This window comes from Callithrix jacchus, chromosome 12, assembly GCF_049354715.1.
Source record: "Callithrix jacchus isolate 240 chromosome 12, calJac240_pri, whole genome shotgun sequence".
NCBI lineage: Eukaryota > Metazoa > Chordata > Mammalia > Primates > Cebidae > Callithrix > Callithrix jacchus.
This window is the reverse complement of record NC_133513.1, coordinates 96,874,971-96,894,915: the sequence shown is the minus strand read 5'-3', so window position 1 is coordinate 96,894,915 and position 19,945 is coordinate 96,874,971. Positions and strand designations below refer to the sequence as shown.

Genomic DNA, 19,945 nt, shown 5'->3' with positions numbered 1-19,945 from the left:
AAAGTATATTAAAAGCACAAACTATAAACATATAAAAAATAAAAATTCTCCATTTTCCTGTCTCCTGCCTCAGCACCATTCCCCAGAGGTTACCAATGTTCATGTGTCTTTAAATTGGTTTCTTCTGTGCTTACACAAGCATGAACAGTCACCCATACATTTGATGGGTTTACATTTTTTTTAATATAAAAATAGGACCATACCTTACATGCTGTTCTGCAGTTTGACTTTTTTCTCCTAATCTGTCATGAATATCTTAGGATCTGGAGTACAACCACATGATGTTCACTGTATGAATTACCCTTTGTATGAAAAACAAACACCAATATAGTGTTGCATTTTCTAGCTAACTTTCTGTTTTTTATACACCAAAGAGGAGCAAAGGAGATGGCTTTCTGCAGAGCTCTTTAAAACTTTCCCTTGGCAGCAATCCAGGCACCTTGGACCTCCCCAGTCTCACGAGTTTGCTGAGTGAAAAAGCCAAAGAATTCCTTATGGAGAACAGAGTGCAGAGCTTTTACCAGCAGGAGCTGGAAATGGTGGAGTCTTTGCTGGCCCTTGCCAAGCAGCCTGTGATTCACAATGCCTGCTCCGACCAAGTGAGTGCAGCATGCCCATGTGAAAATTCTGGTTCCCTGCCCCAGATCAGCTGCCGTGTGTGGGAGAAAGTGACCATGGCATGAAGATTCACAGAGTTGACCCATGGAACAGAGGGGATGGTTGTGTCACACATTATTTCTGTTCTGGAAAGGTCATTGACCACTAAGAATTTGAAATGAGGCATAAGGCTGGACCTGTCCCTTCCCCCTCCTTTCTTAATCATTTTTTCCTAAGAGACAGAGCCTCTCTCTGACGCCCAGAATGGTGATTCTCCTGCCTTGGCCTCCCAAGTGGCTGGGACCACAGGCATGTACCACTATGCCTGGCTAACTGAGATAACTTTTTCTAAGACAAATAAAAAATTACTTAAGTGTTCCTTGAAATTTTACTTATAAACGAGACTGAATACAACTTGGTCTTTCTTTAAACTCCTAACACACAGTGGGTTAATCTTACTCTGAGAAACAGCAAGTCATTAAAAACCATGGTTCCAGTTCAAGAATCATTTTGCTGATCAGTAAATCGTCTTGGATGGATAATACCTCCTCTCATCTACTTCTTTGTCACTTGATTTCTGCTGAGATTAAATAAACATCCATCTCAATGAATACTAACAACCTAGTACTATGGACCTTAGACTATTATTTTCTTTTCTACTCAAATATTAAGTGTAATAAGATTAAGTAAGGAGGGGCCAGGTACAGTGGCTCATGCCTGTAATCCCAGCACTTTAGGAGGTTAAGGTGGGCAGATCACTCGAAGCCAGGAGTTTGAGACCAGCCTGGCCAAAATGGTGAAACCTTGCCTCTCCTAAAAATACAAAAATTAGACAAGGTCTGACTCTGAGCGACCCTCTCCCCTGACTGTAACCCAGAGTGAGACCCTGTCTCAAGAAAGAAAAAGTTGTCCCAATGTTTTTACCCCTAGTAATACTTAGGTAACTTGTTTGGTTGCTTGGTGTTGACGTATTGCTTGGAATTAAGAATTATTTGAGACATTGGTTTTCCGCTTTCCCTTTCATTACAGTTTTAGGTTTGTTGTTGTTGTAACGTGACTCATTTATTTATTTTCTTTATCCCACCAGGGAATGATCTGAGCTTAAATGTCCCTCCTTGCCCTCCCTTGCCATCTATCTTTTCTGATTGCCACAGGGCTCCTCACTCTTACACCCTGTTTTTATATCTGTGACATCACTGGTCTTTTTTTGTTTGCCTGCCTATTCCTCCATCCAAATTTAAGTTCTATGGGAGCAGAGGCCTTGTCTGTCTTGTTTTTTTTTTTTTGAAAGAAAGAAAGAGAAAGAGAAAGGGGGAGAGAGAAGAGAAGTCTTGCTCTATTGCCCAGGCTGAAATGCAATCTAAAAATAGGTATTAAAAACCTCTTTTATGCCGATAGTTGTGCTCAACAGCGGAGACGGGAAGGAATAAGGGAAGAAAATAACAAACAGCCAACCAGTATTTCATTTAAGTCTGTGAAATGCTATGCAAATGCTGAAGAGTGATTTACTTCCAATTATGTGGTCACTTTCAAAATAGATGTATGTGATACTGAGCAAAATGTATGTTCTGTGGACCTGGAGTGAAGAATTCTCTAAATATTCACTGAGTTTACTTGTTCCAGGTCTGAGTTCAAATCATAGATGTCCCTGTTAATTTTCTGTCTCGTTGATCCGTCAAATATTAACAATGTGGTGTCAAAGTCTCCTGATATTATTGTGCAGGAGTGCAAATCTCTTTATAAGTCATTAAGAACTTGTCTTATGTATCTGGGTGTTCCTATGTTGGGTGCATATATATTTATGATCATTGACTCCTGTTGTTGCATTGATCCTTTTACCATTATGTAATGTCCTTGTTTCTTTTAGTTTTTGTTACTATTAAAGTCTATTTTATCAGAGATGAAAGTTACAACTCCTATGTTTTGTTTTGTTTTTTGCTCTCCATTTGATTGGTAAGTCTTCCACCAACCCTTTGTTTTGAGTCTTTGTGTGTCCTTGCTTATGAGATGGATCTGGATACAGCATACGGATGGGTTTTGACCTTTTATTCAATTTGCCTGTCTGTGTCTTTGATTGGGGCATTTAATCTATTTAAATTTAGGATTAATATTGATATTTGTGAGTTTAATATTGTCGTTTAATGCTAGCTGGCTACGTTAGTTGATATAGATTCTTCATTGTGGAGATACTCTTTATCTTTTGGTAAGTTTTTGGGATGACTGATACTGGTTGCTCCTTTCTGTGTATAGTGCTTCTTTCAGAAGCTCTTGTAAAGCAGGCCTGGTGGTGATGAAATCTCTGAGTGCTTGCTTGTTTGTGAAAAATTTCATTTTTCCTTCATTTATGAAGCTTAGTTTGGCTGGATATGAGATTGTAGGTTGAAAATTCTTTTGAGGATATTGAATATTGACCTCCACTCTCTTCTAGTTTGTGGGTTTCAGCTGTGAGATCTGCTGTGATACTGACAGGCTTCCCTTTATGGGTAACCTGACCTTTCTCTCTAGCTGCCCTTAGAATTTTCTCCTTTATTTCAACCCTGGTGAATCTAATGATTATGTGTCTTGGGGTTGCTCTACTTGAGGAATATCTTTGTGGTGTTCTCTGTATTACCTGGAGTTGAGTATTGTCCTGCCTTACTAGGTTAGGAAAGTTTTCCTGAAGAATATTTTCCAGCTTGGATTCATTCTCTTCATGACATTCAGGTACACCTATCAAACGTAAATTAGGTCTTTTCACATAGTCCCATATTTCTTGGAGACTTTGCTCATTCCTTTTTACTCTCTCTTCTCTAATCTTTTCTTCTCATTTCATTTCATTAAGTTGGTCTTCAACTTCTGATATCCTTTCTTCTGCTTGATCAATTCAACTGTTAAAACCTGTGCATAATTCGTGGAGTTCTCATTGTATTCTTCAGTTCCATTAATTCACTTATATTCCTCTCTAGATTGTCTATTCTCGTTAGGATTTTGTCAAACCTTTTTTCAAGGTTCTTAGTTTCTTTACATTGGGCTAGAACATGCTCTTTTAACTCACAGAAGTTTCTTGTTACCCACTTTCTGAAGCCTAATTCTGTTACTGGAACGCACTCATTCTCCATCAGGCCTTGTTCCCTTGTTGATGAGGAACTGTGATCCCCCGCAGAGGGAGAGGCATTCTGATTTTGGGTATTCTCAGCCTTTTTATGCTGGTTTATCCCATCATTGTAAATTTATCCACCTGTCGTCTTTGTAATTACCGACTTTCAAATTAGGTCTCTGAGTGGATGTCCAACTTGTTGATTCCCAGCGCCAGAATCTGAGCAACCCACTGTGCCGGCTAAAACAGCAGCATTAAGATTCATGGTGCTTTTCTGCCCTGGAATCTCCAATCTGGCTTTCTTCTTGAGTCCCTTTTTCAATCAGCTGAATAGGCGACTCTGCCTTCCTGGAGCTCCAAACATCAACCAAAAGGGGAGCCAGTCCTGTTTACTCTGCACTGAGAACCGCTGAGCCGGGGTGTGGGCAAAACCACCACGCCAGTCACAAGAGTCGCGCTGGCGACCCGTGGGGCTCCTCTGCTAGGAATCTCCTGATCCGTGAGCAACAAAAATTTGTCTGAAAGTGTGGCGTCCTCTCGGTCTCTGCGCTTTCACTGGGAGCTACAATCCCGAGCTGCTAGTAATCAGCCATCTTGGATCTCTCTCTTCATCTATCTTGTTCTTTGTTCTCTACCCATGGCCTAGAACTGGTCTGGCATAAAGCAGGTTCTCAGTAATTATTTGCTGATTGAAAGAATAAATGATTTTTAAAAATTCAAATCATCCCACAAAGTGTAAAGGTAAACATCAGTTTCTTCCCATCCTCCCTCTCACTCCCTTTCCCCGGAGACAGGCACCAGTACTAGTCTCTGGAATATCCTTCTGGAGATAGTCTGTGCTTATATGAACTCTAAGTCATTGTAGCCCTTTCTGTTTTACACAGATGGTAGCATGGCGTAGTATACTAAGAGACACCTCACTTTTCACTGACGTGTGTCTTACAGATTCTTCCCTAGCCGTACATATAGATTGGCCCCTACAGTCTTTTGTTATGTGTACCATCATGTGTGTGACCAATCTCTCCATTCCTGGACTGTTTAGATGTTTTCTGATCTCTTGCCATTACCAGCAAGGCTGCTGTTGAATACCCTTCCTAGGTAACATAAGTTGTTTTTGATTTTGGTGGAACAGATACTGAGTCACATCCTGATCTCCTGGGCATGGCCACTGCTTCTCAGTTTTGTTTGTGCTCCTAATTATCTCTTCTGGGCAACAGCCTGATGTGCCCAGTGACCCATGATTTCATATGGGGAGATGAGGGATATCGTTTCAGCAAACACCAAGGTGGAAAGGGTCATGACTGGCTGCTTTGTTCTTTGCCAAGATTGCTTCTAAACAGTTGCAGCGCTCCAGCTGTCTGCTGACAGCAAGATTGACCTTCTTCCCTCTTAATCATTTAGAGGCGGCTCAAAGCGAAATTGACCTCCTAGGACTTCTGATGATTCTATCAGCATGTTTGGAAAGAAACTTTAAAGCTTAGTGAAGACCATATTTTTCACATGAAACCAGCTCTTCTGTGATAGCTATAATTAAGTAAAGAGAGAAACTTAAGCATTCTTTGAGGACTAAAAGACTCCTCCATTCAAAATGATCTGTGGGGAACTTTTGGCGTGATATCTTTTTGAAGATGCTTAGAACAGAAACTTGTGTCTGCCTAGTGCTGTATGTTTAAAAAAGAATTGAATATGGCACTATATTTGTTTCGTCTTTGGAAACTTTTTTTCCCATCAATTAGGAGTTAGTCCCTCACATTGCTTTGGCTGGGGAGGTCAGTGTGATTAAATTGGTTCTGTTTAATAGATTCCTGGGAGACTAAAGGTGTTTTACAATGGGAGTGAAACCCTAGATCCTTTGTCACTTTCTGTTGTCATACAGATGAAAGCTTAACAACAACAACAAGAAATCATTGTGATCGAGTTATAGTTTAGAGGCAGATAGAGAGCAGGCTTGAATGATTCCTCCTTTTTTCATAGTGGCCCTTCTTAGCAAATCCAGAAACATGATAAGCAGGGCTTGCAAAACCATTGTTTCTTTGACAGCTGGATGAATGTTGAGTTTGGGAATGAAGACTATATATATTTCAGGGATCCACCCAGTTCCTGACCTGAGATGAGGAGAGGCTTGGTAAGGCTTAGCATGTTTAGCTAGTCACTATTTTTTTGTCTGTGAGCAATTTTGGTTTTGTAAATCTGATGAGTCTGTCATTGCTCTTTCGAAAAAGACAAGAAAGACACAGATCCCAGTCTAGGAAAAGCTGCTGGCTAGAAGAGACGATTAGTGGCTTTACCCTTGAGACTATGCTCTTTATAACTAGGCCAGGGAAATATGTCCCAAGGTCAGCTGAGGCAAATGCTTTTGGAAAGGAAGCTTCACGTATTGTTTATATTTACAGAGAGCCATTTCTGTTGAGTCCTCCTTGTTCACAGCTGAAACTGTGTTTTTAATCTCCCAGGCCTAGGCATTCTGTCTTCCTGTTACTTGATCTTACTGAAATCTGGGAGGGAGAACTAGGTTTTTTATATGGTTTGGGGATAACCAAGAGTCATTTTTAAAGACAGGAGTGATCATGTAAGAATCATCTCTAGTTTCCAATTTATTTCTATCTTGCTAAGAGATGTAATAAACCTAATCCTTAGGATCCTTATGTGAAATTGACTAAGAAGATAGATCTCCTTAGAATTATAAACATTAGTTTCTCCCTAACCCCCACTGTCCCTCCCCTAGTCCCCCCCCACAGACTAATTTAAATTTAAAAATTTTTTTTAATTTTTTAAAATTTAAAATAATTTAATTTAAAAAATTATAAAGATTAAGAAGTTATGAAGGTTTGCAGAGGAGTGTCCATTGTGCCAATGGTATATCCCCTAAGAGCACTCGTGTATGAAATTAAAAACAGTTTTGCCCTAAACCTCTGTGACTAAAGAGATGTGTGGCTGAGGATTGCTAAGTGAGGTATTTATTCTAAACCCACCCAGATAGCTTTTTGCCTGTGGGAGTTGTCAAATATTTCCCAGCCTTATTCTCCCTTCAGAATAGAAGCTTTCATAACCTGGATTGTTTGTCAGTTTTGGGGCCCTAATGACGAGGTTCTCCAGCTTGTTCTTTTAAGGAAAAACTTAGACTGTTAATTCAATTAAGAGTGTTAGGCTGTTATTGTTAGCCCAGGAGAGCACATTTGTGAAACATCACCAGGATCTACTAGAGTAACAAAAAGCCTGTTTGGGATGCCTCTTCTAGAAAGAGAAGGTTTCTTTGGGGTGGACCTGTAAACACGAGATCTGTAGAGGCTGTTTCCTCTCCCCTTAAGAAAATGTCATTAGCAAATCTCAGCCACTCTTTTTCAGCACCTGTGGGTGCTGCCCCACATAGCCTTTGTAAACACCTTTCATTAGAGGTAGGACTTGCCCTTCAATGCTCTTTTGGATGCTTTGGCACATTTCTTTGGAGCTCTGATCTTTTCAATATCTTGACAAATTTCTGTCACATTAAAAATGGATCTGTACTTTGAAGGGCAATTGTTGTCCACCATTTTCTTTGTTTTCAGAGGGAATGGAAAATCCCCAATGGAATAATAAGAGGGATACACACTCTCTAATGGGTATTTGTTTCCATTCATCTCACAGATATTTTTTCTCTAATGAGTATTTGTTTCCATTCATCTCACAGATATTTTATCGGTCACCTAACACATGCTAGGGAGGAGATGGCCAAAATGAAACAAAGTCCCTGACTCAAGAAGCACCCCATCTGGTCAGTCATGGAGAGAAATAGCTGATAGCCTAGCTTCCTCGGGGATAAGAAGCAGGATGACCTGGGACACTCCCCAGGCAAACCTGTCTCTAGAGAAGGGAAGAAATAGTGAACATGAGGGGAAGAGCTGACAGCAGCAGAGGTCCCTTCCAGGTGGGGACTGTGCTTTACCCCAGGACTGCGTCTACCTTCAGCCTTGTGGACTCCCCTTGGTGGAGCTCTATACAGCCTCCATCATCCTCCATTTAAAATAAGAAGTCTATTTAATACTTCATGCTGGAATCCCCAAATTATTCCAACGTACGTAAAAATCTTTGAAGTCCCTAGGAAGAGATTGTATACAGCCGCAATTTTAATGGAAAAGGGGGCTAATATATATACAGTATTTTGGTTTTGTATAAAAAAGTAAGTCAAAGATTGTCCAACAGTAAAGGTACCTTTTTTATTCTGTACTACACAGTGTTGAGTTCAGAAAAAAAAAAATCACAACTAAGGTATGGACCAGTTATGACAGGTGACCTGCCAGGGCACACTTCTCAGTCCTCCTTAAATACCATCTTGCTAGGCCGGTACATACCAGGATCTTTTTGACTCAGCAGATGAAAGGCCTGTTGGGTGAATTAATGAACCAGTTGGTCTAGGGAGTTGTTCTCAGGTGCCATAAAGTGAGACTTATTTCTTTTCTTTTTTTTCTTTTTCCTCTCTACACAGGTGAATTTTACGAAGGACACCACTTCCAAGGCAATTCATAATATATTTAAGAATGCTATACAGCTGTTGCAGGAAAAAGGACTTGTTTTCCAGAAAGATGATGGCTTCGATAACCTATACTATGTAAGCCACTTGCAACTTAACTTTTTTCCTTCACGGCTTCAATTACAAATATATTTATTACTTATGAATAACCTAATTCTTCCTAAAAATTATTGAGGAAAATAAAATCAGAACTGAAAGTTGGCCCTTATCCTTCCCCGAGGTATCTCTTTTAATAATATAGTTGACCCACGAACAACACAAGTTTGAATTGCACGGGTCCACTCATATGCAGACTCTTTCAACCAAACGCAGATGGAAAGTACAGTATTTGCAGGTGTGAAACCCACATATGAGGAGGGCTACCCTTTTGTATGTGCAGGTTCCACAAAGCCAGCTCCAAGACTTGAGTTTGTAGATTTTGGTACACATGAGAGTCCTGGAACTGATCCACTGAGTATACCGAGAGACAACTGTATATCCTTCTAGACATTTATCTGTACATGTACAAATCCATACATATACAGATATGCTCCTGTGGCTTTTTAGTTGTTTCAAATCTTTGGCTTATGCAAGAATCTTCTTGTTTTATAAAAAGTGTGATCATCTTCTAAACCAGCATTTCTTGATCTCACACTGTCTGTGCTAGGTGATTGATTGTTGCGGGAGCTGTCCTGTGCATTAACGGGTATTTAGCAGCATCCCTGAGCTTCACCTGCTAGCACCAGGAGCAGCACCCCAACTGTGACAACCAAAAATGTCCCTGGACATTGCCAGATGTTTCCTGGGAGCACTGAGACTTGCTACTCTAAATAATGCTCTGCAGTTATTTTGGTCCCACAATAACACATCACAGGCACCTTTCCATATTAGTAGTTATAAATCTACCTACCTCATTCTTTTTAACATCCTCAGGGTATTCCATACTATGGGTATTTACAGCATATTTTTTAGCCATTCCTTTCTGATGGATACTTAGGGTATTTCTAACTTTTACTGTCACAAATAGTGTTGCTGTGGCCATTTTTGCACAGCTGTGTTTGTGAACTCATGTCAATATTTCTGTAAGATTGACTCTTTTTTTTTTTTTGAGAGAGTCTCACTCTGTTGCCAGGTGCCAGGCTGGAATGCAGTGGCATGATCTCGGCTCATTGCAACCTCCACCTCCTGGGTTCAAGCAATCCTCCTGCCTCAGCCTCCCAAATAACTGGGAATACAGGCGCATGCCACCACGCCCAGCTAATTTTTGTATTTTTTAGTAGATATGGGGTTTCACCATGTTGGCCAGGATGGTCTCGATCTTCTGACCTCATGATCCGCCCATCTCAGCCTCCCAAAGTGCGGGGATTAAGACTGATTCTTAAAAAAGGAACTCCTGGAGCAGATGGCATGGCCATTTCAGCTTTTGTTGACTCAGTGTGATGGGCCTGCCTGAAGGCTGTACCAGTTGACTCCCAGCAGAAGTACAGGAGCTTGTTTGCCTTACTCTTTCCAAGTTAAAAGTTCGCCTCTTGCTACATACCTTTAATATTGGAGGAACTAAGCTGGAAATGGGCCTTCTCAGGACCACTGGCATCAGTGGGATATGGACTCAGTTATGTGTAGTTCTCCCAGAGACCGTTCAAATTCTGCAGTATCCCATAAGTCTCACTTGTTTACAAGGCAAGATTCCTGAGGGGAAGCTTTTCTTAATAGGACATTTCTTGATATTGACTTACCCTCGTGACTCCCACTTTAGAGAGGTTTTAGAAATTACAGTACCATTTAAATAACTTTTGAAACGGGTGAATGTCATCTACACCATCGCAGGATGGGAGTCCTGGCATGGGAAGGCTGGGTGGGAGTTGGTTGCTTCCTGGAAGCTGGAGAAGCTCATGGGGGCAGCTCACCTTGAGCCCCGCTCTGGGACACACATTTCCTCCCAGGCCTTTAGAGCGCAGCCCTTCCTGGGGAGCGGCAGTTGAGGGCAAGGTGGGGCAGGGCTGGGCACTTCCTACTGTGAATCATTGTGATCAAGCACAAATAGATCTCTTATCGCCATCTCTGACTTCACCTCTCCATTGCTTTGTAGTTGCCTTTCTCCTGAAGCCCTGCCTCAGGGAAATGATGATGATAAAGTCAACATTTCTGTTTGTCTAGTGCTTTCCTGCATTCAGCAGCTCTCACACATGACCTTGTTTAATCTTCGTCATAACCTTATGAGCTGAGAAGGCAGGTGTTCTCAGGATGCTCCCTCCTGTAAGGCAGGTTAGACAAGCATTCTTGGCTGTCTTTAAGGAGGAAACTTACCGCTGTTGTTTGCATGCTTACCTTCTTTCTTCCTTTCTTTCTCTTTTTCTCTTTCTTATTCTTTCTCTCTTTCTCTTTTTTATTATTAGATTCACTATGGAACATGTAGGTGAAACCAGTGGTGTGCTACTTCTCTCTTATCTGAGCTGGTTGAAAAAGACTAAGTTGGCCAGGCATAGTGGCTCACACCATAATCCCAGCACTTTGGGAGGCTGAGGCAGGTGAATCACTTGAGGTTAGGAGTTCGAGACCAGCCTGGCCAACATGATGAAACCTCATCTCTACTAAAAATACAAAAATTAGCTGGACATGGTAGCACGTGCCTATAATCCCAGCTACTCGGGAGGCTGAGGCAGAAAAATCACTTGAACCTGGGAGGTGGAGGTTGCAGTGAGCCACGATTGCTCCACCGCACTCCAGCCTGCGTAACAGAGTGAGACTCCATCTCAAAAACAAGAAGACTAGGTTGTGTCTGCCTTTGAGAGCAGAAAGTTTCAGTGTTAGGCTAGCTTTACTCTCATGCTAGCTTGTCCTTGCAGGGGTTTTTGTTTGTTTGTTTGTTTGTTTGTTTTTCTTGTCTTGTTTTTTTCCTTGTGGTTGAGAGAAGCAAGAAAACCAATGTAACACAAGATAGGTGTCCAGGCCCAGAAGAAGGAGTCATGGGGTGGAGATCGGAGGCCCTGACCACTCGTACCTCGCTCAAAAATATAACAACAAGTATAAGAAATGCATTATGAGCATTGATCAAGAAAGTTAATTGCTCCTTTAAAGTATGTTTCTTTTTTTTAACCTCATTGCCCCAATGAACCAACTTCCAAGGACATGTCCTCTAGGCAGAACTGGTTTGACACTGGGCCAAGTATTGAAAACCACATTATTGGTGTAGGGAAGATGATTGTTATGAAATCTTTAGAAACTATCCTGAATACTCATTTGGGAGTCTGGATGACACAACTGCTATGTTACCTAAGAACATTGTCTCTCAACTATTTTTCCTATTTAGGTAACCAGAGAAGACAAAGACCTGCACAAAAAGATCCACCGGATTATTCAAGAGGACTGCCAGAAACCAAATCGTAAGTGGTGTAATATGCAAGGGATGCCCTGGTGCCCTGTCTGTCTTCCGGGGATTACTGGATGGAGAGTCAGGAGACCTGGGACTCTTCCCAGTAGAAAGGCTATAGTCAAGGTACCTGCCCTCTCTGAGCCTCCATCTCCTCTCTAAAGGAGTTAAGTGTGCTCTCTAAACTGTGCTCTCTCTAGCATAGTTGTGACCTTGGCTGTACGTAAGATTCAACCTTGGAGCTCTCTAAACATTCAGAGCCCAGATTCTACCCCAAGGATTCTGTTTCTATAGAAGATGAGGTGGGGGCTAGACAGGGAATTCTGATACAGTGAGGTAAGGTCACCACACTAGGATGTTTTGATGTCATTCTGCTTCTCATGTTCTCTCTGATTTACGTTATTTCTTATTTCATGCTTGCCCCTTTTCTTTGAACACAAACCTGACATTTCCCTCTATTCTAACATCAAAGGCTTTCAGCGTTGGAAGGAATGGTTCTAGACGTGACAGTTTATGAACGGTATAATTCAGTCATCTTAGAAACTGATAATTTGCAAAAGAAATGGTTTAGAAAATAGTTTCAGTGGAGTTAGTTCAGCCCCTAGTGGTTAGACACTGAAACTGTAACTAGTCTGACAAACAGTACCGTTTCCACACTAGTTAGAAAGAGAAAAACGCCTTAGTCCCATCTTTAAATCCTATGTTAACTGATTGGTCTTAAGGTGACTTTTGAAAGTCTAGCTTTTGCAAGCATATTCTATAATAATAAGTGTTGGAAAGGTTTGTTAATGACCCCAAGCCCCCTGATCTGCCAGTGAACTCCACCTCCAGTCCTTCAGCCCTGGGGCCTGGACCTGTACCAGGTTGAGTGAGTGGGTGAAGCTGGACCAAGGTTCCAGCCCCAGTGTTTATGGTATACAGCCCTAGTTAGCCTTTAAGAAGCCATGAGGTCAGATCCCAGAATCGTGTGACAGCAGCTCTTAAAATAAACTCAAAGCAATATATTATTTCAGTGCAAGTGAATGGACTTTGTTCACTTCATTCAAAACAATAAGAACAAGTATCCTTTAGTTGAGAGAAAAGCCCATCTGGCCACAATTGAAGGAGCTTTTGAAAGCGGTGCAGTGTGGGATTCCTCAGCCAGGAAGGGATGAGAATATGCTCCCAAGATAACATCCCTGCAGTCTCGCTAGTCTCGGGCCTCCTGGCCAGATTCTTTATTTTCATCTGCATTAGGAATAGAATGGACTGAAGCCTAGGGCTAGTAAAGTCCATGAAAGGAATTCACATTTCATTTGGACTTGGCTACCTGAGATGTCCTGAAAGTGGCAGGTTCAACATCTACGCACAGGCCAGCTCATCAAGTGGACAGGCTCTGCCTCTCAGTCTGTAAATTGGGGGCCTCTAAAAGCCACTAGCCAAAATCCCCTGGCGCCACTACACTCCCAGGAGTTGAATTCTGGAGTTTGAGGTACTGAGAATGCTGATAAAAGAGGTCACAGGAACTGTGTTGGAACATGCTGTGACTACCCCGCTTCATAATTTCATAACATAGCAATTCAGAATAGTAATGTCTGCCCCTCATAAAAAGCCAAGCAGTGCAAAAATACACACCCAAAAGCCAGACCCCCTCCCAGCACCGAGCCCCAGCTTCTGTGTTCCCCTCTCCAAAGGCAGTGGTTATTAGTTACGTGCATATCCTATTGGATATGTGTTTTCTATCAAGGATAAACTATATAGATATGTTTGTAAGTACATATCTGTGTAGTTTATCCTTGATAGAAAACACAAGTGAAGTTTAGCCTACATTATACATTGTCCCGCCGGGCACTGTGGCTTACGCCTGTAATCCCAGCTCTTAGGGAGGCAGAGGCGGGAGGATAGCTCGAGCCCAGGAGTTTGAAACCTGCCTGGGCAATATAGCGAGACCCTGTTCTCTACAAAAAGGAAAAAAACAAAAAGACAAAAAAAAAGTATATATATATATATATATATATATTTACACATTGTCCTACACCTTGTATTTTAGATCTGACATTGCCTTCTAGAGCTCATTTGGCAACAGTACACATAAAAGTGTCTCTGTCTTTTCATTAGCTGGACAGTATGCTGTTATATGTATAGGTAAATATCTGACCCTCGATCTAACCATTCCTACTGGGCCTTTGGTTCCTTTCTAACCTTTCCTACAGAACATAGCCTGGAGTTTTTCCTTGGCAGAATGATTGGTAGAAGGACTTGAAATATTTCGTCATTTATGAGTGTCTTGCAAAGGCTAACCCATCAATAATGAAAGGACTGTGGACATCAAGCTGTCTTAGGTCCCTGAAGGATTGATACTTGTTTTCTGAAGATGGGCAGTGTGGCACCATTGTGAGGAGCTGGGCTCTGGAGCCACCTTGCCTGGGTTTGAATTCCGGCTCTGCCACTTTGTAGCTGTGTAACGTTGGGGAAGTGCCTTGGGTTCTTTAAATGCAAAGTGGGGAAAATAATGGTACCTACCTGATGGGTTTTTATGAAAAGTAAATGAATTGGCATTTAGAAAGTTAGAATAGTACTCAGCGCATAATTATGATACAAAAAGTGTTAAAAATGAAGTTCTCTTTCCTAATAGCACAAGTGATAGCCCCTGATTCTCTAGCCTGGAGGCCTGAAGGCTCACCTTCTGCTTGGTTTAATATTGATCTGGAAGGATGCAGTTTCAGATAGAATCTGTGTTTGGATTGTGCTCTAATATTGTTGGAATAAAGTTAACAAAATCTGGATTTTGGCCTTCGGTATGGGTACGACAATGGCAAATAATCCAAAAAGAAAGCTCTACATTGAACATGTCTTTTTATCTCTTTTTATTCTGAAAATGTTCCAGTTTATCAAAAATATTAGAAGACTGGTATAATAAACACCAGTATACCCCTCACCTAGATTGACTAAAAATTTCAGTTTGTATTTGCTAAGCCTAAGGACATTCTTCTATTTGATCAGCAAATCATTTCACACCTAAGAAAATTAACATTTGGGCCAGGCTTGGTGGCTCACACCTATAATCCCAGCACTTGGGGAGGCCAAGGTAGACAGATCACGAGGTCAGGAGTTTGAGACCAGCCTGGCTAACACAGTAAAATCCTGTCTCCACTAACAATACCAAAATTAGCTGGGCGTGGTGGTGGACACCTGTAATCCCAGCTACTTGGGAGGCTGAGGCAGGAGAATCACTTGAACCTGGGAGGCGTAGGTTACAGTGAGCCGAGACCACGTCATTGCACTCCAGCCTGGGCAATAGAGCAAGACTCTGTCTCAAAAAAAAAAAAAAAGAAAATTAACATTTGGTGAGTTCCAAAATGGCAGCCTTTCACTAAATGTTACTTTATACCATTAGCTTTTCATAAAGCTCCCATGTATTTAGCTCAGATTCGTTTTTTAATATCCTAGAGCTGAAGAGAACTGCTTTTGGTAGAAACTGAATATCAAATAACACTACTCATACTAGAGGTTTCTTTTTTTAACTTACAACAAACTTTTTAAAAAGACTTAAAGAAGTTTAACCTTTTGTAGTTATATCTGAAATGTATCTTTATGTCATTTGGGTCTCTAGAACATCAGCATTTTTGGTTTCTGGTAGAGGTATGATGGGGTATAGTACGAATGAGGCTACATGCAAAAGTTCTCGGGAAAATATAAGGGTCAGTTATCACCGCTCATGGAGATGCATCATGAGATAACTATGTCTGCCAGGCAAACACTTTTCAGAAAAATCTGCTTCAGTTTGTGGGTGTGTTCCAGAAGAGTCAAATTATGTCATTGTACTAACACTGCAGAGCTCCTTGCTGGCTTTTCCTACTTTTACTGTTTTCTAATAGTTTCTCACTTAGAGAAGAATCTAAGGCCAGGCACATTGGCTTACTCCCATAATCCCAATGATTGGGAGGATTGCTTAGGCCAGGAGTTCGAGACCAGCCTGAGCAACATAGCAAGACCTTGTCTCTACAAAAAATAAAAATTAAAAATAGGAGTCTAAGAGTCTAAGTTCATGTTACCCATAGGACTGGAAGGTCACTTTTGAACAGCCTCACCAGATAACCCTCAGCAGAACAGCCTTTCTTTTTTTTTTTTCCGAGACAGAGTTTCACTCTTGTTACCCAGGCTGGAGTGCAATGGCGCGATCTCGGCTCACCGCAACCTCCGCCTCCTTGGTTCAGGCAATTCTCCTGCCTCAGCCTCCTGAGTAGCTGGGATTACAGGCACGTGCCACCATGCCCAGCTAATTTTTTGTATTTTTAGTAGAGACGGGGTTTCACCACGTTGACCAGGATGATCTCGATCTCTTGACCTCATGATCCACCCGCCTCGGCCTCCCAAAGTGCTGGGATTACAGGCCTGAGCCACCGCGCCTGGCCAAGCCTTTCTGAATAAATAGTTGAAGGCCTCTGAGACAGTCATCATCACTGCTTCGGGCCCCACGGTTGCCTATAAGTCATCTTGACCCCCTGAATCCTAGCATCCAGGCCTCACAGAAACTAAAAGCTGAGCAGCACTAAATTCCCTGTGCTCCTCCCTGCCGTGTGCAGGTCTGTATGTTTGGAGCCCTTCACCCTCTGCCATCAGACCTGTCCTGCCATCGCTGGCTGGTCAGCTCTTCCTCCTTGGGAGTCTTTTCTTCTCGGGAAGGGCTGAACTTCTCTAGAGCAGGAACTAAGTTATGTTCATCTTCTTGGGTTATGGATATGATGAACCAAATCATAGTGGTTCCTCCTGTCTCATCCACACAGCCACCCTGAGAAGGAGGTGGTTTTGTTCCAGGAGCCACTTTACCCTGGTTGTAGAGCCAGGCTTGAATTCAGGTGTCCACTGGCAGCTCTTGGTCTGCCAAGCTCTACTTGCTCCTCCTTGCTCAGCACTGCGCACATAGTAGGTGTTCAGGAAGTCTGTGGAGTGAATGTTGAAGAAACAGCCTGGAAGTGTGGACGCCAGCAATCCCAGTCGGGAGGAGTAATGAGTGGACACAGCCACTAGAGGTCGGAATTTAGCAAATCTTTGTTAGCCCAGGAGCTGTCGCTGAGCCTCAGGGCTGGAAAGGCCTTGGAAGTGGTTTTCACCACAGCTGAGAACACTGAGGCCTAGGGATGACTTGCTCAAAGCCCCAGAGCACAGCAAACCTTGAACCGTGCTTTGCCTTACACCACAATACCTCCTCGAGCACCTTCCGGAAGCCTTAAGCATTTTTCACCTGAAAACAGCATTCAGTGACTGTGTGGAGCAGCTTCTGTGTGCCAGGTACGAGGTATATGGCAGAGAGAGACCATGCCTGGCCCTATAGTGGAGTGACAGCTGGGGAGGGTTTGCTTTGTTAAGCTATAGATTGTGGATTATAGTGTTCAGTGTGGCATTATTAGGCTAATTGATAACTACTCGTGGCAGTAGCAAGCAGTTTCAGAGGTGAATACATATTGAGGAGTAGGGTGTGATTGCTGTTTCATTGTCGTGCCTCTCTGGGCCTGAAAATTAAAAGGACTTGCATTCTTCAGATAAAAGTTCTTTTATTTTCTCATTCCAATGTTCTAAGTCATTGATTTCAACTAGGAAAGAGGTACTAACTCTGAATTTGTATTGTATACCAGATAGTCCTAGTGTTGGGCAGAGGGTAAGAGATTGCTGGGAATATAGCAATCACAGATAAGACTTTTGGAAGAGAGGAATGAGAACAGGTCAAAGGTAGGAATTCCTTCTCACCTCGCAGCCCCATCAAATCAGGACTTAGGGGAAAGCATACAGAGGCTGCAGCAAACCAGCTCTGCTGTGAGTCTCAAGAGGGCTCCATGGGAAGCTAGAGGTTTGGCACTGAGTAGATTACACTTATACCTGTAATTACCCCAGAGAAAAAAAGCTTATCACACACTAAAAATCCACTGGGTTACGGGTCAAAAAGTCTTTGATTGAGAATCCTTGAAGGTTGAAGTTCAGGGTCCTGAGCAGTGGCTTCATATTGCCATGGTGACATCAGGGGCCTGAGAACAAGTGTTTCTGTTTTGTGTCTGTGATCATGTAGATCATGCATCTCAGACTTCAGTGTGCATCAGGATCATCTGGGGATCTGGTCAGACTGCAGATGCCAAGTCAGGAGGTATGGAGCGGACAGGGGAGGGCCTGACAGTTGTGTCCACGCTCAGCTACCTGCCTTTTTCCTGCAGATGTGGAGAAGGGCTGTCACTTCCTGCACATCTTGGCCTGTGCTCGCCTGAGCATCCGCCCAGGCCTGAGTGAGGCTGTGCTGCAGCAAGTTCTGGAGCTCCTGGAGGACCAGAGTGACATTGTCAGCACAATGGAGCAATACTACACGGCATTCTGAGGAGAGACACGCAGACCAGCCGGGCAGGACAAAGACAAGGTGGTGTTCACCCCCAGGGTCTGACTTTCAACATCATGCAGGGGCTTATCTGCCTGGAGCCAGTTACCTCATAATCAACTATCAAATATGCTTATTTGGGGAATGGGATTTGGCATAAATGTTGTTGGCTGCCTTCTCTCTACTGTGTCCTTGGGGTATGATGACACATAAGAAAACCCTCCCTGTTGACCCTCTGGCTGGACTGCGCGTTGTTCACAGAGCAGAATGGGGAGGAAACAGTGTTGGCAGCTTAACTGGTGTGTGTGGTTGGAGTCTCTACCACGGCAGAAGGATACCACGGGGTGGTGAACATTCAGGAACTGAAGGGCATGTGGCCTGATCACACAGTTCTAAGCTTTTCAAAACTTCAGGTTGTTAGAGAACTTCCTGTGAGCCTCTCTTGATGGCTAAGCCACAGAAACTGTAAGCAAGTGACTTCTCCCTGGATGAGTGTCACTTGCTTACAGTTTCTGTGGCTTAAGCACCAGCAGTGGGGTTGAACCTGGGTTGATGCTATTTACAGACCTGCCCAGAGATGGGAATAAATAGGGATCCAAGGCATGACTATGTGTTTGTCATTTTCCTTTTATTTCCTTGGGAATTGAAAGTTGTCCCAGTTCATTTCCCTGTACTGTGTTACAGAGGTGCGTGACAAATACATTGTCCCTCAATGCCCCTGAAGATCATGGAGGCAGTCAGCCAAGTGCCTGGCAGGCGGTAGATGTTATTTTCAGGGTTGCCGCTGAGTGTGCAGGATGTGCTGACACCATCCAGACAAAGACTCAGTTTGTGCCCAGACAGGTGATGGAGTCATGCTTTTGCTCAGAATGACAAGGTAAAGGAAAAACATCTGAGGTATGTTGGAGGCCTGTTCTGACAGCAAAATGACAAATCCAGCCAGCAAAAATAAAGTGTGGAGAAAGATTTGAAGTTAATTACAGTCATTTCACGGAAGGCACTGCCTTCGTCTGCCGCATTTGCTCTTCATGTAATAAACTCTTTGTGGCTCGGCCAGAGGTCCTGCAGGCCTGGAGAGTTGCTCCTCTCTCTGTGGAAACAGGACAGTCTTTATACGCAGAAGTCCACTGCAGCTCGATATGTCAGGCTGAGAGCTAGGATCCATAGATTGCCTCCTGTCATAGACTTTTCTAATGACACAAAGCTTTGCTGATTTCTAACAGTGATTATGTAGTGGCTGCCCTATGTCTGCCCTGTGTACAGAAGGGTCCCCAGAATAGAGTCTGCCTGGGATGATGTCCTGGGCAGTTCTTCCTTGAGGTCAGCAGCTGTTCCACGTGGAATACGTCTTTGATTAGTGGGGCTCCCCAGGAAGGAGTCCAGAGTCAGAAGGTAAAAAGGATATATGCTTGCATACAGCAACTCTGCTCTAGGAGATGACCACACAAGTGTGAAAGGATGCTTGCACAAGATGCTCACTGCTGTGTAATTTAGAATTCTGTATTGGGGAAAATACTAACCTATAGGGAAAAAGTTATTTATGGTTCGTGGGCACAATGAAATACTATGCAGCCACGTAAAAAGGGTGATGGAAGCAGGCCGACACTGTTGCCATGACACTATTCCCAGTAGACTCAGTAGGAAGTAAACAGTTACAGATCTGTTTCTGTAGTATAACACCATTATCCATAGCTCCCTGTGTGTATGTATGTATCTGTAGAGAGAGAGGGTATGTTTCTGCATGGAGGTCTTTATAAATGTAGCACATGTATACACATACATACAGTCGACCACTGCCTTCTCTTGGAAGGGAGTACTTTCTGAATTTGGCTTTCAGGACACCGAGCTCTCTGGTTGCTCCTTCTCAGCCTCCTTTGCTCAGTGCTCTGCCTCCCTGAGGGCCCAGCCCCAGGCCTCTTTTCTGTCTGGCTTGCTTCCTGGGGTGTCTCCAGCAGCCACATGGATTATACCATCTATATGCTGTCCACCTCCTCAATTTAAACCCAGAATGGGCCTCTTCCCTGAACTGCAGACTCCTACATCCAGCTTGCTACTGATATCTCCACTTAGGTCTCT

General features: G+C 42.9%; 1 protein-coding gene across 3 annotated transcripts in view; it reads left to right on the top strand.

Moving 5' to 3' along the window:
* Window positions 1-18,049, top strand: part of STN1 (STN1 subunit of CST complex) — a 43,030-nt gene extending 24,981 nt beyond the window's left edge. For all 3 annotated transcript variants that reach the window (XM_002756577.7, XM_009010230.5, XM_035268990.3), the window contains exons 7-10: window positions 428-599; window positions 8,136-8,258; window positions 11,470-11,542; window positions 17,715-18,049. In XM_002756577.7, the coding sequence (XP_002756623.3) occupies window positions 428-599; window positions 8,136-8,258; window positions 11,470-11,542; window positions 17,715-17,872 (526 nt within the window). In that variant the 3' untranslated portion in view covers window positions 17,873-18,049. The remainder of the gene's footprint in view (window positions 1-427; window positions 600-8,135; window positions 8,259-11,469; window positions 11,543-17,714) is intronic.
* The last annotated feature ends 1,896 nt before the right edge of the window (window positions 18,050-19,945 follow it).